Source organism: Staurois parvus, unplaced genomic scaffold (genome assembly GCF_062004578.1).
Source record: "Staurois parvus isolate SC_StPar_1 unplaced genomic scaffold, SC_StPar_1.0 ptg000222l, whole genome shotgun sequence".
Taxonomy (NCBI): domain Eukaryota; kingdom Metazoa; phylum Chordata; class Amphibia; order Anura; family Ranidae; genus Staurois; species Staurois parvus.
The window spans coordinates 24,702-46,250 of NW_028318018.1; the positions used below are offsets into that span (position 1 = coordinate 24,702).

Here is a 21,549-nt window from a genome sequence, read left to right on the forward strand (position 1 = left end):
GAAGCTGATTCTGGCTTCTAGTCAATGGTTTATCCGGATGTATACAGTATATATATGACAAGGTAGACTACTTCATGTAACATTACATCTTCATCTCAGATTGTAAGCGGATTGGATTGGCCTGTGTATGGGATTCCAGATCAAGTCATGGCAAGGTACACGTTGAGCGTTGAATATCTGGGTGTAGAGAGATCACGGGGGGGATTTGTATATCTGTTGTCACATGTTGCTGAGTTACTGATTTCTTACACGACATTTCCAGACAGTTGGATGTAATTCATTAATATTTGGCAGTAATTACTGGCTTGTATTTCTCCCCATTATTGTGGATTAGATCATTGTACTGTTATCTTGTATTGTTTATTATTTATCATCACCTATTATATTTCATCCCCATTTTGTACTGATTTATATTATTAATAAATATATATTTTTGCACATTATTGCGTTTTATTTCGTCTTCCAATTATCACAAATACAGAACTGGGATGTCGGTTACTTTGTGAGAATTAGTAGGGAATCTCCTTCATTCCAGATCCCGCCTGTTTCCATGAATTGTATACGGATTATTTCCTCACAGATAAAGTTCTGATATATTTCGGAGATCCCGCTGAGATTTGCCTACATTTGAAACAGATAGAAAAATATAATGGTGCAAGTATAGATATTTTATAGTCATTTTCTTGGTTCTGAAAGCGCTGTTGTCAGTTACAAATACAGAAAATGTCTGATGTGAGAAGTGTTCCTAGTAGATGTAGCCATTCTGGTGCCGAATCTGAAGCTATTCTGAGTCAGAGAGATGTCAGAGAATTGGTGACATTTCAGGGGATGTCTTTTGTGAAAGATAAGTTGGACATTAAGCAGGATATGAATGATTGGGTAACTGAAATGTGGAGTAGGATTCCAGGGTATACAAATGATATCTGCTCTGATGATTCACGTGTTGCTGGCTATCTGTATATAATAGCTGAGGATAAAACAAAGAAAGAAAAAGAAACACGGCTGCATAAATCTCGGCCAGAACTTCTTGATGTCATTTTTGAATTGGCAGAACAATTAAATAAAGCAAATTGTATATCAGGCCAGAGGCTGAGAATGTTAAACACTTACAGAGAAAACTCCATGAGATAGAAACTCAATCTACAAACATTTCTGCTGAGATGGAACAATTGTCAGATAAAATGTTCAATTTTAAGAAAAAATATTTGCAAAATAAAGAATTGATCACTTCTTTAACCACTTCAAGTCCGGACACTTTCCTTCCTGTCCAGGCCAGTTTTCAGCTGTCAGCACTGTTACACTTTGAATGACAATTGCGCGGTCATGCAACACTGTACCCATATGAATTTTTTACCATTTTTTTTTGAGACAATAAAGCTTTATTTTGGTGGTCTTTATTCACCACTGGGATTTTTATTTTTTTTGCTATATAAATTAAAAAGTCCAAAAATTTTGAAAAAAGTGTTTTTCTTATAAAATTTTGCAAATAGAAAATATTTCATCATACATCTTTGCCAAAATGTATTCCATTATCTTTTTAGTAAAACAAAAACCCAAATTAGTGTATAACCAAAAATTATATTTTTTTTAAAAATGTTTTTTACATTATTATTTATGTTTTTTTTATCATACTGTCACCCTAGCAGTACAGTGTCACCATGGTGACACTGTACTACTTGTGGGGGATAATGAAGATTTTTTTTTTACACTGATTATGTTACACCCATAAAGGCTGTAAAAGCAATCATTTCTCCTTCACTCTGGCTGCATTCTTGCAGCCATTGATAAATACTGTGTAAGCTGTGATTGGTCACAGGTTGTCACATGGTACAAGGTTGTTGTAAATAGCCCTGTACCATGTGACCTCTGTGGTCATTCACAGATTTCACACATAGTAAGCAATGATGTCAGAAGTGACATCTTGCTTACTACTCTGCATGTGATCACTGATTGGCCAATCAGTTATCACATGATTGGGACCTCACACAGAGGTCCCGTAAGACGATCGGTGATCCACTGTGTCTGGAGGACACAGCAGGCACCGGATCGCATTGCTCCCAGGGAGCGTGCACAAGCAGGGGGTGGGGAGTCTGTTTATAAACAGCCACCTGCCCCTACACTACCTGTCTCTCCAATCTAAGCATTGATAGTGTGCTCTCTGTAACTTACAGTTGTGATGAGATAGCTATAACTTCAACCTCAGCTGGATACCACAGTCAGTGACTCAATCGATAAGACATCTTGTAGATCTTGTGAAGTTTATTCCATAAACTGAGAGAATCTTACAACAATGAACATTCGATAGGTCAAAAGATCATAATGTTTCCTGCTTCATACCATGAGGCTAGAGCTGCAATGCATTCCTGGGAAAGGGGGAGGGCTATCTATACAACATTAACTAAACCAAAGGAAAGGGGGGAGCAGAGAAAAAATATAGAAAACACTTAAAGGCATATGACAGTCATGTGAAACATGACACTGCCACCATCTGGCTGTTTATATACAACGGCTGGATGGGAGGTGGTTAAGAATCTAGATCAGATCTCTGAGGAGTTGTCTGACTGTAAAGGGATAAAATCAACTTTAGAAATGAGAATGTGAAAAGCTGAGCATTGCGAATACCCATCTCCAGCATGAGGTAGATGTCCAGAACCGCACATATCAGCAATTGGTACCGGAGACACAGGAGCTAAAAGCCAGCAGTACAAGGGTTACACCTTCTACTTGGCAGACTACAAATGTCATTGAACCCTTTAGCAGCTCACACCCAGACCATTCTATGAGGCCTAAAATTGTAATCCCATTAAAATCAGAGGCTTCAGAATCTGAAAGTAACTACAGTGACCCCCCAGATGAGGATGAAATGCCTTCCAGTAGGGAACATTATCTTCCTAAATTAAGACCCATCTCACTTCATAAACACCCCAAAAGTGAGAGAAAATCCCAGAGGGCTGTGTATGATACCACCAAAGTGATACCATTCCTAACAGAAACTGTGGGCCTCTTTACTAAGAAAGGATCCCTTCTATAATTGATCACACAGAAACCTACGAGGAGGCGATGATGACCCGAAGTTTGAATTCTGACAAACAGAAAACTGAATTTGTCCCATGGGTGTCTCAGCCAAAGCACAGGAATTTCTTGACTTGCCTCAGAGACACGGGTGTAATAAGATGGTCTGAAGTGGTATCAGAAATAAAAGCAGAATTTGGTCCCTACCGCTCAGCTACTGCTGATAAAAGAGACATTTTGACTTTAAAATGTCGGCCAAATCAAAGTCCCCGAGAGTTTTTGTCAGTTCTCAAGAATGCCTACAGCCTGGCTGAAAAAGATCCTGATTATGACAGCCCTGAATGTGTCCAATTGTTTTATGATGCTTTCCCAAATAAAAAAGAAATGATTTTGGCCCGGGATTGTAATCCCAGAAAAACTCTGGATTGGCTACTGACAGAGAGGACCGCCCTCTACGCTGGATTACAGCATGGGGAAGAGTCTCAGGGCAGGAGATTTACAAAGCCCACAGAAAACATAGCTGAGACTCAGATTAAAAAGGATCCCAGAAAGTTTGAATCCCCAAAAAGGAGTTCTGCTGAAGTTGTTGAAGCTCCAGACCACTCAGTCAGAAGAAGTCTAAACCCAATCTGGATTTCAAGAAGGTCCCCGTCACTGACAACTCAGACAAAAAGCAGCAATTTACTAAGCGACAGGAGAAATCAGGGAGGTTATTACCAGAATTATAGGTCCAACCAGAAAAAGGTCCAATCTGGTTCTGAAACAGAAAGTTCTGTCAGATCCCAGACATCCAATTCCAAAACTCCAAACCCAAAAGTCCATTGGAAAAGTAGAAGTAATCTATATGAAGCCTGGAGCAGATGCAGGTCAGTTCAGTGTATTAGCAGAACAAATGGGGGAAATAACCAATTTCTTCACTGCTAACACTAAGAATCCTTTTTTAGGGAATCCCAATCCTGCAGAAAATCGTCCTCAGTAGGAAGCAGGAATGAACAGGTTAAAGCATCAAACAATGATAATGCCTGTAATGTCCCGATAAACAAGAGAGCACAAATGAAGCCAAGTGTCTGTATGTCTGAGAAGGATTGAACCTGTCCTATGCCAAAAGGTAAGGGGGGGCAGAATGTTTGTGTTTCTGTATTACAGCCCACAGAATCCTCCGCAATGAAAACGTGACAAGCCATCCAAGGAGCTTCCATGTGAAGAAGAAGGGGGGGTCAGCGGATGAGACAAAGCATAAAGACACCTTCACTTCTCACCCAAGGTACCTCTGCCCATTACAGGACATTGACAAAAGGTATTCCATTGAAGTGGAATGACATCATCATTTACCAAAGATCACGGCTTTATTAGACACGGGGAGCCAAGCAACTATTAGAACTCAGAAAGATTTCCAACAAATCCAAGACTTCTCTTCAGGGAAATATAAAGGTGAAAAGTTTCCCAGCAAAACCTGTGAGTGTATCCGGTACAGCCATGAAGGTATCAGGTACGGCTTGGCTACATTTCATAGTGGGAAATAAAAGAATCTGCCATCCCACACTGCTAGTTGGTTTGCCCTATGACCCCTAATTATTGCTATAGATCTCCTTCAGAGATGAAACCCTGTCATTGATTTTATCAGTGAGGTTATATGGTCACAGGTCAATGTGCCAATTAATTATGAGCACTCCCAATCCTATCACAATCCGTGTAACTGCCACGTGATGGAGGAAAGACCGGACTCTATTGAGGTCCATTTCAGGAACAGCCAAATTCCAGATGTTTCCTTCTTACAGGCAACACCTACCTCCACCTTATGTGGACAGGAGGAGAACACCAGATGTGTGTCCCCTGAAAGAGTCAGAGATGTCTGCCTGGAAGGGGACGTTCTATTCACCTCCATAGAGAAGATACTGACTCTACTGGGTTCAGTAATCATACACAATTCCTAGCAAGGATTGGAAAGGTGAATGAGGATGTGTTCTTTCCCTTCAAAGTCAATGACCTGGGAAGAACTAAAAAGGCTAAACTGGCTTTACGCTGGGAAATAGTTACATTAGTAGAGATCTACTAACACAAATGTCTAATCCTAAAGTAGTCAGGTATCCCAACCCTCAGGATAACTGGATCCATGATCTGGATAATGACTCCAAAAGTCATAATATTATTGCCAAACGCATGTTATCCATTTCAGTTGGGGGTAAAACGGCCAATCATTTATTCCTGGTAATCAATGAGCCCCGGTATCAGATTTACATTGGCAACGATCTAGTGCATTGCTTTGCCATACACATGGATCTGATAAATTCCACATTGTGGACCAGATTAAAGGGGATGTATGTAAATTTATAGATGAACATGAAGCCCTTAAATCATCCCAGATAGTGCCATATGCAGGAAACATATTAGTACCACATGATGTACCTATACAGGTACAAAAAGGACAAAAAGAATCCTGATGCATTTATACAGTTATGTTCAAAATAATCGCAGTGTGTTGAAAAAAAGTGACTAAAGCTGAAAATCCTTCTAATAGCTTTTATTTCCATCCACACAAATGCATTGGGAACACGACACATTCTATTCCAAATCACAACATGAAGAAAAATACATCAAATTTGTGTTGTTCCTCTAAAAAAATGGAAGAAAAGTAAATATTAGACGGTTCAAAAAAAAATCGCAGTGTTTGTATTCTTCTTTACAAACTCCAACATTCACTATATAAACTGAGAAATGTTTGAAGATTTTCCTTTCCTTTGAATGACTTCATGAATATTTGGTTGTAGTCGCACTGTTTCTGAGAACTGCTGTACATCTGTGTTGCATGGAGTCCCCCAACTTCTGGCCCCTGTGATCAGGCCCAACACCCTAGTATGAGAAACATCCCCATATCATGATGCTTGCACCACCATGCTTCACGGTCTTCACAGTGTACTGTGGCTTGAATTCAGTGTTTGGGGGTCGTCTGACAAACTGTCTCCGCCCACTAGACCCAAAAAGAACAATCTTACTTTCATCAGTCCACAAAATGTTGCACCATTTCTCTTTAGGCCGGTCAATGTGCTCTTTGGCAGATTGTAACCTCTTCAGCACACGTCTTTCTCCCAACAGTGGGACTTTGCGGGGACTTCTTGCAGATAGCTTGGCTTCACATCGGCGTCTTCTAATTGTAACAGTCCTCACAGGGAACGTCACACCTTCTTTCATCTTCCTGGAGCTGATTGTTGGCTGAGTCCTCACAGGGAACGTCACACCTTCTTTCATCTTCCTGGAGCTGATTGTTGGCTGAGTCCGCGCCATTTTGGCTATTCTTCTATCCATTCCAATGGTAGTTTTTCGCTTTCTTCCACGTCTTTCAGGTTTTGGTTGCCATTTTAAAGCATTTGCCATCATTTTAGCTGAGCAGCCGATCATTTTCTGCACTTCTTTATATGTTTTCCCCTCCAATCAACTTTTTAATCAAGGTACGCTGTTCTTCTGAACAATGTCTGGAACAACCCATTTTCCTCAGAATTTCAGAGAGAAATGCACTGTAACCGGCATGTCCAACATTTGCTGCCTTCCTTCCTTAAATAAGGGCAATAATTGCCACCTGTTTATCAAAGAATGAATGACCTCACTAATAGAACTCCACACTGTGATTATTTTGAACACGCCCCTTTCAATGAGTGATTCAATGACACAGAATCAGCAGCATGCAATGCATGACTGTTGGGTCTGTTGGATTTCTATTACTCTACTACACCTGCTAGGAAATTATTTGCCATGTAGAAATATCATTTCTACCAAAAACAGAGATTGATCCGGTTAGTGATGTCTGACTGCTAGTATTTTCAATACAACTGTGTATAAAATGAATAATAATACTCTGCCAATTATAGGGAGTGTGACAACTGGGATTATAATATACAATGTATACATAACAACATGATGTCCTCAAACTAGATATAGCGTATTGCCATTCACCTGGAGGACCTCAACTGCCATAATGTCATAACAACAAAACAATTGGATTACAGAGCCATTATAATATTAAACATGTCTGATAAATATATACTTTATTATTACAAATATAAAAGATGAAGTGTGTGTATAGAAAAGACAATAAAAATGTGTAATATTCACAGCCAATTAAAAAATAAAATATTAAATTCCAAACATATGGAAATAGTAAAAGAAAAACCATCATTTTTATTCAGTGCTCTAAGTCAGGACTCCATTGTTATTCTTCTCCTGCCATCAATGGCCGACCTGGTCCCACACTTCATCCATGTCTTTGGGGACCTCTGATCTCCTTATGAACTGTTACTTCCATGATGAAGATCAGCCATGGAGTATATCTGAGGTGTATATCAGGGTGTGCTTCTTCCCCACATGAGAGCTGGGATGTCCAGCAACATTCATCTAGAAGACATTTCCCGCACTCAAGGCACTAATACACCTCCAGGGTTGTGTGGGATCCCTCATGTACAGGAAGACAGGACTTCAGTGAGGAACATTTCCCTCACTCAGGACAGGGAAGTGGCTTTTCCCCCGTGTGAGATCTCTGATGTTTAGAAAGATGGGACTTCTGTGAAAAACATTTCCCGCACTCAGGACAGGAATACGGCTTCTCCCCCGTGTGAGATCTCTTATGTCTATAAAGATTGGCCTTAGCTGAAAAATATTTTCCACACTCAGGACAGGAAAATGATTTCCCCCCCGTGTGACATTTCTGATGTTTATGAAGAATGGACTTCTCTGAAAAGCAGTTCCCGCACTCAGGACAGGAATACGGCTTCTCCCTCGTATGAGATCTATTATGTCTATAAAAATTGGACTTAACTGAAAAACATTTCCCACACTCAAGACAGGAATATGGCTTCTCCCCCGAGTGAGATCTCTGATGAATGGAAAGATTGAACTTCACTGAAAAAAATTTCCCGCACTCAGGACAGGAATATGGCTTCTCCCCCGAGTGAGATCTTTGATGTGTGTAAAGACTGGACTTCACTGAAAAACATTTCCCGCACTTAAGACAGGAATATGGCTTCTCCCCCGTGTGAGATCTTTTATGCACATTAAATTTGGATTTAGAAATGAAACCCTTCCCGCACTCAGTACAGGAGAAGCTCTTCCCTGTTGGAGGGTCGGCCCGGTCCCGCACAGTCTGAGGTTCCTCAGGATACGAGGAATCCGATGGTCCATCTACACTGGGTGGTGCCGGATGGACATTGGAGGGAGCCGGGTTTTCTCCTGGACTATACTGTGTGATGTCCTCATCATCTACTTTCCAGTCTGGAGACAAAGTGAGACAATCCTCGGAGGTTTTCCTCATCTCCCGGCCATGGACTAAAATACAAAGAGGATTACTAGACAGGAGCTGATTGGTTCCCCCAAACCAGGACTCCACCCACATCAGGCAGCTTGGGCTCTGAGGAGCTTACAATTCCACCCACAAGGGAACTAGGAAATGGCTCCTCTGATCTCCTACCAGGTCATTTCTTTATTCATGGACCTTAGTCAGAGAGTGAGGAAACAACCAGAACTGTCTTTTATAGGAGGGACAGTGATGAGGGGATTATAGGACGAGGGTCCCCACCCCCTCTATCACTCATCACCATCTTCCCAACACAAGAAGTACTGCACTTCCTTATTTAGTCCATGATTTAGTCATGAAGAACAGCGGGGCTGAGCCCCACCAGAGGTCAGAGAGTGAGGATGGGGGGAGAACAACCAAGATGAAGACTGGACTGATCCTGAAGACCACCATCATTGGGGTATTGGCTCCTCCCTCATTATCACTTTCTGTTTAAGGGTCCAAAGTTGGAGGATGTTATCACATTATTATCACCATGTAAAAGTCTGTGCTCCAATCACATCATCCGATATAAAATGTCCAGCTGGGAGGAAATGGGGGGAATAAAAGAGAATCTATATTATGTGAATATATAGCAGTCGGGGGAGGGGGAGAGCAGAAGTCAGGAGTATGTAATGTACAACATAGAGTATATAGTGCAGGGGTCAGGAGTATGTAATGTTCAACACAGAGTATATAGTGCAGGGGTCAGGAGTATGTATTGAACAACAGAGTATATAGTGCAGGGGTCAGGAGTATGTAATGTACAACAGAGTATATAGTGCAGGGGTCAGGAGTATGTAATGTACAACATAGAGTATATAGTGCAGGGGTCAGGAGGATGTAATGTACAACATAGAGTATATAGTGCAGGGGTCAGGAGTATGTAATGTACAGCATAGAGTTTATATTGCAGGGGTCAGGAGTATGTAATGTACAGCATAGAGTATATAGTGCAGGAGTCAGGAGTATGTAATGTAAAGCATAGAGTATAAAGTGCAGGGGTCAGGAGTATGTAATGTACAACATGGAGTATATAGTGCAAGGGACAGGAGTATGTAATGTACAAAATAGAGTATATAGTGCAGGGGTCAGGAGTATGCAATGTACAACATAGAGTATATAGTGCAGGGGTCAGGACTATGGAATGTACAACATAGAGTATATAGTGCAGGGATCAGGAGTATGTAATGTACAACATAGAGTACATAGTGCAGGGGTCAGGAGTATGTAATGTACAACAGAGTATATAGTGCAGGGGTCAGGAGTATGTAATGTACAAAAGAGTATATAGTGCAGTGGTCAGGAGTATGTAATGTACTAACGAGTATATAGTGCAGGGGTCAGGAGTATGTAATGTACTACAGAGTATATAGTACAGGGGTCAGGAGTATGTAATGTACAACAGAGTATATAGTGCAGGGGTCAGGAGTATGTAATGTACAAAAGAGTATATAGTGCAGTGGTCAGGAGTATGTAATGTACTAACGAGTATATAGTGCAGGGGTCAGGAGTATGTAATGTACTACAGAGTATATAGTACAGGGGTCAGGAGTATGTAATGTACAACATAGAGTATCTAGTGCAGGGGTCAGGAGTATGTAATGTACAGCATAGAGTATATAGTGCAGGGGTAAGGAGTATGTAATGTACAACATAGAGTATATAGTGCAGGGATTTAGTAGTATGTAATGAACAACAAAGAGTATATACTGCAGGGGTCAGGAGTATGTTATGTACAACACAGAGTATATAGTGCAGGGGTCAGGAGTATGTAATGTACAACATAGAGTATATAGTGCAGGGGTCAGGACTATGTAATGTACAGCATAGAGTATATAGTGCAGGGGTCAGGAGTATGTAATGTACAACATAGAGTATATAGTGCAAGGGTAAGGAGTATGTAATGTACAAAAAAAATATAGTGCAGGGGTCAGGAGTTTGTAATGTACAACAGAGTATATGGTGCAGGGGCCAGAAGTATGTAATGTACAACAAAGTACATAGTGCCGGGGTTTAGCAGTATGTAATGAACAACATAGAGTATATAGTGCAGGGGTCAGGAGTATGGAATGTACAACATAGAGTATATAGTGCAGGGGTCAGGAGTATGTAATGTACTACAGAGTATATAGTGCAGGGGTCAGGAGGATGTAATGTACAACATAGAGTATATAGTGCAGGGGTCAGGAGTATGTAATGTACAACAGAGTATATAGTGCAGGGGTCAGGAGTATGAAATGTACACCATAGATTATATAGTGCAGGGGTCAGGAGTATGGAATGTACAACAGAGAGTAAATAGTGCAGGGGTCAGGAGTATGGAATGTACAACAGAGAGTAAATAGTGCAGGGGTCAGGAGTATGTAATGTGCAGCATAGAGTATTTAGTGCAGGGGTAAGGATTATGTAATGTACAAAAGAGTATATAGCGCAGGGGTCAGGAGTATGTAATGTACAACATAGAGTATATAGTGCAGGGGTCAGGAGTATGTAATGTACAACATAGAGTATATAGTGCAGGGGTCAGGAGTATATAATGTACAACATAGAGTATATAGTGCAGGGGTCAGGAGTATGTAATGTACAACATAGAGTATATAGTGCAAGGGTCAGGAGTATGTAATGTACAACATAGAGTATATAGTGCAGGGGTCAGGAGTATGTAATGTCCAACAGAGTATATACTGCAGGGGTCAGGAGTATATAATGTACAACATAGAGTATATAATGCAGGGGTCAGGAGTACGTAATGTACAACATGGAGTATATAGTGCAGGGGTCAGGAGTATGTAATGTACAACATGGAGTATATAGTGCAGGGGTCAGGAGTATGTAATGTACAACATGGAGTATATAGTGCAGGGGTCAGGAGTATGTAATGTACAACATAGAGTATATAGTGCAGGGGTCAGGAGTATGTAATGTACAACAGAGTATATAGTGCAGGGGACAGGAGTATGTAATGAACAACATAGAGTATATAGTGCAGGGGCCAGGAGTATGTAATGTACAACACAGAGTATATAGTGCAGGGGTCAGGAGTATGTAATGTACAACATAGAGTATATAGTGCAGGGGTCAGGAGTATGTAATGTACAACATAGAGTATATAGTGCAGGGGTCAGGAGTATATAATTTACAACATAGATTATATAGTGCATGGGTCAGGAGTATGTAATGTACAACATAGAGTATATAGTGCAGGGGTCAGGAGGATGTAATGTACAACATGGAGTATATAGTGCAGGGGTCAGGAGAATGTAATGTACAATATAAATTATACAGTGTAAGGGTCAGGACTCATAATATTGGTATTCAGTAATCAGTGGAAGCTTAACCACTAGGGGACCACCCACAGTAAATATACTGCTACAAGGCGGCCCCTGTGTGCAGGATCACGTGTATATACATAATCCTGCATTCCGGGGTAGGGAGCGCGCGTGAGGTGTGTGACCGCCGTACCCGCGGCACTGATCATGACTGTGGATGTCAATCACTGGGTCCCGGCCGGTGATTACCCGCTGGAGCCTGGCGATTGCCAGAGAGGAAGGATGTATTGTATTCAATGGTGCTCTCCTCCCTGTCAGCTTTCAGCACACTGTTCCAGGATCACTGAGCTCAGCCTTCTGGGATAGTGTGTAACAGAGAGGTACACACACCCCGCCCCCTAGTAACAGATCCCGCCCCCTAGTAAAACACTCCCCTCACACAGTTAACCCTTTGTCTCCAGAGGTTAACCCCTTCCTCCCCAGTGCTATTAGTACAGTGTCAGTGGTTTTTTTTGCTCTGATCACTATATTAGTGTCACTGTGGATGTCAGTGACCCCAAGTCAGTTCCCCCCCAGTGTCAGAATGTCCACCTCAGTCCCGCCATGAGTCGCTGATCGCCGTCATAAATCGCTGATCGCCGTTATAAATCGCTGATTTCCACTATTATTAGTATATTTTAAAAAATCCAGTATCTATACCGCCATTTATAAACGCTATAACTGTCATGTAAACCAATTAATTTACACAAATTGGGATTTTTTTAGCAAAGACACAGAGCAGAATACATTTTGGACAAAATTTATGACTAAATTTGATTTTTACTTTTTTTACTGGACATGTTTTATAGCAAAAAGTCCAAAATATTGTTTTTTTCTCAAAATTGTTAGTCGTTTTTTATAGCGCAAAAAAATAAAAAATCCACAGTCGATCAAATACCACCAAACGAAAGCTCAATTTGTGGAGAAAAAGATATGTAAATTTAATTTTAGTTCAGCGTTGCATGACCGTGCAATTGTCAGGTAAAGTAACACAGCTCCATATCACAAACAGCTTCTGTAACCGCTTCCTGACCGCCCTATAGCAGAAATACTGCTACAGGGCGGTTCACAAAATCACATATATATATAAGTGATTGGCGCTCCCGTGGTTTTCACTCCCCTCCCAGATGGTGTCAGATTGCCCTTCAGTACACCAGTCATCACATTTAACCCCTCGATTGCCAGGAAGACTCTCATACACAATAAACCTCTATTGCTACTAGTATGGTGTCTAAACGGATCAATATCTTTGATCAGATCAGCACTATACCAGCGTTCACATTAGTATAGTAAATAAACAAATAATCCCCTGCGCTCCACTGGTATGAACAAAAACAACCCCAAATATTTGCAGCTGCTACCACCTATCCCCAATACCACAGGATGGATGACATAAAAAACAATATTGGTGAAGCGCTTCACATGAAAAACTAAATAAGTCGGTGCAATGATATAAAATACATATAAAGTGACCGCACTGTATTGAAAGGTATAACTAGTGCTAAATAATCCCCCCCAAAAAATATATAAGTGCCAAGTGTTGAAAGTGCAAAACAGGTCATCCGTCTGCTGACTAGATGGTGACAAAATACAATATATGCACAATAAACATAATACACCATAACATTGCACACTAACTGGAAGTGACAGGTGCTCAGTATGAGGATGAATATTGAGTGAAAGTGAAATCCACAATAAAGTGCAATAACAAGTGCTTGACATTTCATGTGCAAACAAACACCACAATGTCAGTGTTTCAATTCTTCACTCCAAACATGATGCGTGTTAGCATGCCACACGTGTATATCGTAATCCAAAAGTGGCTAAAGTGCCTCCTCACCTTAACCATGCGACCCCTAAGGGCCACAATGCTTTAGGTATTATAACTCCACCAGACTGGGGATCTCTGTAATAATACTCCTGTAGTAGCACTCCATCTCCTCTGCCAGGTCACTTATGCCCTCAGATGGTGACACCCCCGGGATAATCACAAGGCCATAGAGAGGCAGACAAAGAGCCTCCATAGTGAGATGCCGTTTATTCCATATAGCAGATGATAACAAGCCAAAAGAGAACACTCCCAGTATAGCAGATCTCATCCAGCTGGTCTCCCATGTGCTGTGGGTGTACTGCAAGGTGCTGGGTGTCCAAAGATGGCGTCTGCTGGATGTGCGTAACCGGAATTATGTCACCGCGCTCTACACGTTACTCCACGATGTCACGTGGCTTCATCAGGATCCTGACACCCACAGCACAAAACCAAAACAAAAACAAACCAAAAGAGAACACTCACAGTACAGCAGATCTCATCCAGCTGGTCTCCCATGTGCTGTGGGTGTCAGGATCCTGATGAAGCCACGTGACATCGTGGAGTAACGTGTAGAGCGCGGTGACATAATTCCTGTTACGCACATCCAGCAGACGCCATCTTTGGACACCCAGCACCTTGCAGTACACCCACAGCACATGGGAGACCAGCTGGATGAGATCTGCTATACTGTGAGTGTTCTCTTTTGGCTTGTTATCATCTGCTATATGGAATAAACGGCATCTCACTATGGAGGCTCTTTGTCTGCCTCTCTATGGCCTTGTGATTATCCCGGGGGTACTACCATCTCAGGGCATAAGTGACCTGGCAGAGGAGATGGAGTGCTACTACAGGAGTATTATTACAGAGATCCCCAGTCTGGTGGAGTTATAATACCTAAAGCATTGTGGCCCTTAGGGGTCGCATGGTTAAGGTGAGGAGGCACTTTAGCCACTTTTGGATTACGATATACACGTGTGGCATGCTAACACGCATCATGTTTGGAGTGAAGAATTGAAACACTGACATTGCGGTGTTTGTTTGCACATGAAATGTCAAGCACTTTGTTATTGCACTTTATTGTGGATTTTACTTTCAATGAATATTCATCCTCATACTGAGCACCTGTCACTTTCAGTTAGTGTGCAATGTTATGGTGTATTACGTATACTGTGCATGTATTAGATTTTGGCACGATCTAGTCAGCAGACGCATGACCTGTTTTGCACTTTATTGTGGATTTCACTTTCACTCAATATTCATCCTCATACTGAGCACTTTCTACTTTCAGTTAGAGTGTGCAATGTTATGGTGTATTATGTTTATTGTGCATATATTGTATTTTGGCGCGATCTAGTCAGCAGACGGATGACCTGTTTTGCACTTTCAACACTTGGCACTTATATATTTTTTGGGGGGGATTATTTAGCACTAGTTATCAATACCTTTCAATACAGTGTGGTCACTTTATATGTATTTTTATATCATTGTAAATACTTATTTAGTTTTCAATGTGCAGAGCTTCACCAATATTGTTTTTTTATCACATTAGTATAGTGTCCCCAAAAAAGCAGCGTTAGCAAGATCAGCCCCGGCACCTGCCAGCACCTGCGTTTAGCCCCTACGCTTACCCCCCCTTCTCCCCCAGCAAGTGCAGTGTCAGTAGGTCACAGTCACTTGATACATTGCACACAAAACTGTAGTGTTGGCAGAATCAGGCCTGATCTCTGCTAGCACTTGCTGGTAAATTTTGATGACTCTCATGTGCAGCAGAGTGCCAGTACTAGTGCCACGCTACCTTTTGGTGAACTGGCGAGCACCAGTGGCCTAGTACATCCTTTCACATTTCTCTTAGATTGTAAGTTCCCAGGATCAGGCCCTCCTATCCCTCTTGTATTGATCTGTATTGTAGCTGTATTGTCTCCTGTTATATTGTAAAGTGCTGAGCAAACTGTTGGCGCCATAAATATTGTATAATAATAATAATACCAGCACTGCAGTATGACTTGGTGACGTGGGGAGTCCCATAATTGCAGTACAAGCTGGTGAGGTGGCGAGCACAAGTATTGTCACGCAACCACCAAGAATTTGCACACAGGCCCATAGAACTGCCCAACCCAGAATTCAGGTGGAAATAGCAAATTTAACTCCTCCCCTTGATTTTTTGGAGCTGTTTTTCACGGAATATCTGTGTGCATTGATTGTGGATCAAAGCAATTTATATGCACAACAATTTATCGCCGCCAACCCAAATTCAAACCTTGCCAGACTATTCGCATGGAAACCCATTACGGTTTTTGACTTTATATTTTTTTGGGCCTAACCCTCAACATGGGCATTACTAAAAGAAATGAATTGCAGTTGTATTGGTCCGCAGGCCTGATTCATCATATGCCGTGTTCTCTGCTGCCATGGCCAGGCATAGATATGAGAGTATAATGTGTTTTATGCATTTCAATGACAATACACTCTGTCGTCCTTGTGGTGACCCTGAATTTGACCGGCTCCACAAAATTCAGCCCCTCGTAAATCAACTTAACCAAAAAATTGCAGATGTCTATACTCGCCAGCAAAACATCTGCGTTGATGAATCCCTCATTCATTTTTCTGGCCGCCTTGCATACAAACAATTTCTCCCCAGCAAGCGTGCCAGATATGGGGTCAAGATGTAGAAGACCTGTGAGAGGACAACAGGCTATACTTATAAGTTTTGGATTTACGAGGGAAAATATAGTCACGTGGAGCCCCCTGGATGCCCAGACTACATGGGGAGCAGTGGCAAGATAGTTTGGGACTTGGTGTCATCATTTCTCCATATGGGGTACCACTTATACGTGGACAATTTTTATTCAAGCGTGACACTATTTAGACATTTGTACAATCTTGGAACTGGGGCATGTGGCACCGTGCGACCTAATGTGTGCCCACCATTAGAAGTGGGTGGATGCAGGGCGGTATAATTTAATGGTGGGCATACCACACTTTTATGGGGGGGCAGAGATTCCTTCTCTTTTTTTCATTCAGTCCACAGGCTGCATACAAAAAAAAGAACATATCATATATACCCAACAAGGACCAGCAACGTACTGGTACATCACTGGACTTTGAATGGTTATACCAGGATGATGCCTACATCTGCAGGCATCATCCTGGTATCATTTTTTTCAGCTGGTGATCGGCTTTTATGTAAAAGCAATCCTAGTAGATAATTAGCTGCAGGATTGCTTTTACAAGCAGCAGGATATGATGCCCCCCTCCCCCACTGCCTTCCAAGGCTTTCTTGGGCAGTCCCGTGCCATCCGGGGAACCTGAGAATGCAGCCGGTGTTTCTGCCAGCTGACAATAGAGCCCAGAGACCAGAATGGTGCCAATAATCTCTATAGTCTAAGAAATCGGAATCTACGAGTATTTCATCACTTCAGTTTAGTAGGATATAAACAGCGCCATTTGTAAATTGGGAAAGCATCTGATCACCGATGTTGGTTTGATTAGATAATGTAAGGGCAGAGGAGATATCCAGAGTCTGATAGACCCCAGATTTCTCAAAAAAGAATATATGACAATACCCATTGAAGTTATTGGGGATATTTGCATTCCCTGTTATAGCATTAAAAGTGATAAAAAAAAAAAAAAAAAACGGTGTAAAAATAATTAAAAAAATCTAAATAACTTAAAAAAAGAAAAGAAAAAAAAAGTACCCTCACCCCCGCGTGCACACCTGAGTTTGTGAGCGTTGATCCTGTGCCGGTATGTAAACAGCGGTTGCACCATGCATGTGAGGTATCACCACGAACGTCAGATGAAGGGCAGTAATTCTAACACCAGACCTCCTCTGTAAATCTACAATGGTAGCTTGTAAAGGCTTTAAAACGTTACCTATAGATATTAAAAACATATGCAGTTTGTCGCCATTGCACGGGGCATGCACAGTTTTAAAGCATGTCAGGTTTGGTATTTTCTCGGCACACCATCATCTTTTATATTTTACAAAATAATTTGCCAATATATTGTGTTTTTGTGCATTAAAAGTAAAAAAAGTGTATTTTTTAAAAAAAAAATTGCGTTTGAAACATTGCTGCGCAAGTACTATGTGACAGAAAAAATTGCAGCACCCACCATTTTATTCACTAGGGTGTCCTTTAAAAAATATATAATGTTTGGGGTTTAAATTAATTTCCTAGCAAAAAATATTGATTTTTTTTCATGTGAACAAAAAGTGTCAGAGAAGGCTTGGTCTTCAGGTGGTTAGAAGAGTGAGTGATGTGTGGTATAAACTTCTAATGCTGGGCATAGAATGCCCCCACCCACCAAAATGACCCCTTTTTGGAAAGTAGACACCCCAAACTATTTGCTGAGAGGAATGTTGAATCAATAGAAGAATTAATTTTTTTACCACAAGTTTTTGGAAAATGACAAAAAAAAAAGTTTACACAAAATTGTCACTTAAATGATTTATTGCTCACACATGCCATGGGTATATGTGGAATTACTCCCCAAAATACATTCTGCTACTTCTCCCGAGTATGGGGGTACCACATGTGAGAGACATTTTGGCAGTTCAGCCAAGTACAGGACCCCAAAATCCAAAGACCACCTTACACTTCCTGACTACCTATCACAGATTCGGAGGACCTGAAATGCCAGTATAGCAAAAACCCCCCCCAAATGACCACTTTATTGCATGACTGCGCAATTGTCAGTTAAACTAGTGCAGCGCTGTATAGCAAAAAAATGGCGTAAATTGCATAGTTTGTAGACGCTATAACTGTCACACAAAGCAATCAATATACACTTATTGGGATTTTTTTTACCAAAAACATGGAGCAGAATACATTGTGGTCTAAATTTATAACTAACTTTGAGTTTACTATATATTTTTTATAGCCGAAAGTAAAAAATATTAATTTTCTTCAAAATGTTCAGTCTGTTTTGTATACAGCGGGAAAAATAAAAAGCGCACAGGTGATAAAATACCACCAAAAGAAAGCTCTATTTGTGTGAAAAAAAGGACGTACATTTTGTTTGGGTGCAGCATTGCATGACCGCGCAATTATCCGTTGAATTAGTGCAGCGCGGAGTAGCAAAAAGAGGCGTGGTCATTAACCACTTGCCTACCAGGCACTTATCCCTACTTATTTACCAGGCCAATTTTCAGCTTTCAGCGCTGCCGCACTTTGATTGACAACTGCGCGGTCATGCAACATTGTACCCATATGAAAATTTGATCATTTTTTTCTCACAAATAGAGCTTTCTTTTGGTGGTATTTAATCGCCACTGGGCGCTTTACTTTTTGCGCTATAAATAAAAAAATTGCAAAAAATTTGAAAAATAAAAAAAAAGTTTCTTTGTTTCTATTATAAAATTTTTCAAACATGTATTTTTTCTCCTTCACTGATTTGCGTTGATGAGGCAGCACTGATGGGCACTGATAGGCGGCACTAATGGGCACTGATAGGCAGCACTAAAGGGCACTGATAGGCAGTACTAATGAGGTGGCACGGATAGGCGGCACTGATAGACAGCACTAATGAGGTGTCACGGATAGGCGGCACTAATATGCAGCACTGATAGGCGGCACTGATAGGTGACACTGATGATGGGTACTGATAGACGGCACTGACTGGCATCACTGCTGGGCACTGACTGGCGGCACTGACTGGCACAACCCCTGGGCACTGACTGGTGGCACTGACTGGCAGCACTGGTGGGCAGCACTGGTGGGTGGGCACAGGTGGGTGGCACTGGTGGGCACAGGTGGGTGGCACTGCTGGGCACAGGTGGGTGGCACTGCTGGGCACAGGTAGGTGGCACTGCAGAGTGGCACAGGTGGGTGCACTGCTGGGCACAGGTGGGTGATCTGCTGGGCACAGGTGGGAGGAGCTAGTGGGCGCACTGCTGGGCACAGGTGGGCAGAACTTGCGGGGGTCACTGCTGGGCACCGATTATCAGGGCACTGATCATCAGTGCCCTGATGATCGGTGCCGATCCCCGCTCTGACAACTGCCGGTTCTCGGCAGTACTTTCCTCACGATCTGACAGTGTGAGGAAAGTGCAGCCGAGAACCGGCACTTGCATTTCCCTCTGATCAGCGTGTCATTGGACACCGCTGATCACGTGGTAAAAGGCCGCTGTGATTGGCCTTTTAGCACATCACGTGATCAGCTGTGTCCGTAGGACACAGCGATCACGGAGATCGCCGGGTGCGCGCCCCCTGGGGCGCGCAGGAGAGCGCGTTCTGGGAGGACGTCATATGACGTCCACTCAGAACTGGCCGGCCGCAGTGCAGCCATCATTCGGCTATCTGCGGTCGGCAGCTAGTTAAGGGGGGTAAATCCTCTGGAGGGAAAGTGGTTAAATGTTTACTGTAGACAAGTTGCAGAGATCCCACACCGCTGCCTCCCATCTCCTGAGACTGCACTCAGTGACTTGGGTCTGAGACACTACAGACATATCCCTCCACCCGGCACAGCCAGCAGACAACAGAGAAGGTCCCCTGGAAGAGTCAGGCACAAGGCAGGAGACCCCAGTCACATGTCCTGGGTGCTACATTATGCAATGCTTAGAGTAAAAATCAACATTTTGCTGCCAGCTGAACCCCAGAACCTCCATAAATCCAGTCTAGAGACATAAATTGTGTCTGCAGCACAGAGAAGGAAGATTATCCGAGAGAAATCCAGGAATACAGGACGGGGAACACAGCTCAGGAAAGTGACCAGGGGATTACAGGCTGATATCACCCAGTCCCCGCCCTACTCTGGACCAATCAGTGAGCAGTATGGGTGGAGGAATGGATTTAGTGTTCATGACCCACCTGTGCTGATCTCTGTAGGAGTGTCCTCCTCTATAAATGTCCCCGTTATTCCATCCTCCTTCATAGACTGCTGATCATCCCTCACATACGCCTCTTCTTCTTCTGCTTTCACCTCAAATTCTATATCGATTGGATCTCCACTCTAAATCAAGGAAATGAGAGAAAATATCACATAAAAATATCCACTTATCACCCCTACAAGTCCATGTTCTAGATTCTCCATCCCACCAACCTTGTAATGGTGAGGGATGGTGTGACCTTCCTGAGGGGAATACAGAGGATGAGGACATCTCTCTGGTGGGTTCCTGGTATTAGGTGGCTCCATCATATCCTTGTGTCCTTCTGAAAACTCCTCCATCACTCCATACTCCTCATCCTCCTCTTTATACTCTTCTTTAACATCAATATTATCATCCCCGAGGATTCCACTCTGAAAGATATAATAAAACATTCATTGTAACAAACATGCTGTGTATAAATCACAACTAACAATAATTGTCATCATCTACCTGATGATAGTGAGGGATGGTGTGACCTTCCTGTGTGGAATCCCGGGAATACAGAGGACGGGGACATCTCTCTGGTGGGTTCCCATGACTGGATCCATCTGTAGGAAACACACACACTGACTGAATCCATTGTTTCTATGTGTTTATCAGATGATGGGGGATCTAGGTGGATCCTCCGTACTGCTCTCTCCTTTACAATAAAGTCTCCTCTTACCCGGTGATGTGAGGGGCGGCTGATTGTCCATCATGACGTCCTTGTAGAGATCCTTGTGTCCTTCTAAATACTCCCACTCCTCCATGGAGAAATAGACAGTGACACCCTGACACCTTATAGGAACCTGACACACACAATGATACAGTCACCATCCAGACACATCCCTTGTCTGTTACTGGAGAATGTCCCAGAATTCCCGGCACCGCTCACCTCTCCTGTCAGCAGCTCCATCATCTTCTTGGTGACTTCTAGAATCTTCTGCATGTTGTGTCTCTCAGGGTTTAGGGAGTCACATGGAGGCACTGTGATGGTCATATGATCACCTGACTTCAGAAGAGGAAATCTCTGTATTAAGGAACCAATAGGAATATCATGTTAGAATCCCAGAATCCTCCTCACCTCTCTGGTCAGGTCTGTGTTTTATTAATAGAGATAAGAGAGATGTCATGTGACTTCCCAGAATCCTCCTCACCTCTCCGGTCAGGTCTGTGTTTTATTAATAGAGATAAGAGTGATGTCATGTGACCTCCCAGAATCCTCCTCACCTCTCCGGTCAGGTCTGTG

The 21,549-nt window shown here is 42.3% G+C and overlaps 1 protein-coding gene across 1 annotated transcript; it reads right to left on the bottom strand.

Annotated features, from left to right (window-relative positions):
* Positions 1-430: 430 nt before the first annotated feature.
* Positions 431-20,864, bottom strand: LOC149460658 (uncharacterized). The gene is made up of 5 exons (XM_089679376.1): positions 20,772-20,864; positions 20,495-20,692; positions 20,263-20,404; positions 17,169-17,326; positions 431-621 (listed from the first exon to the last, which is right to left on the bottom strand). Exons 2-5 carry the CDS (start codon positions 20,618-20,620, stop codon positions 496-498), a joined length of 552 nt encoding a protein of 183 aa, XP_089535502.1. The 5' UTR covers positions 20,621-20,692; positions 20,772-20,864; the 3' UTR covers positions 431-495.
* Positions 20,865-21,549: the final 685 nt, after the last annotated feature.

Bases quoted from the DNA above. Each gene is read 5' to 3' on its own strand.
- LOC149460658 (XM_089679376.1), bottom strand. From the start codon at position 20,620: ATGGAGGAGTTTTCAGAAGGACACAAGGATATGATGGAGCCACCTAAT. The intron at 17,327-20,262 runs GTGGGTCATGAA...TAATATCTATAG, and splicing joins TCCTACAGAGATCAGCACAG to GTAACGTTTTAAAGCCTTTA. The intron at 622-17,168 runs GTGTGCACGCGG...TTTCAAATGTAG, and splicing joins ATCAACGCTCACAAACTCAG to GCAAATCTCAGCGGGATCTC.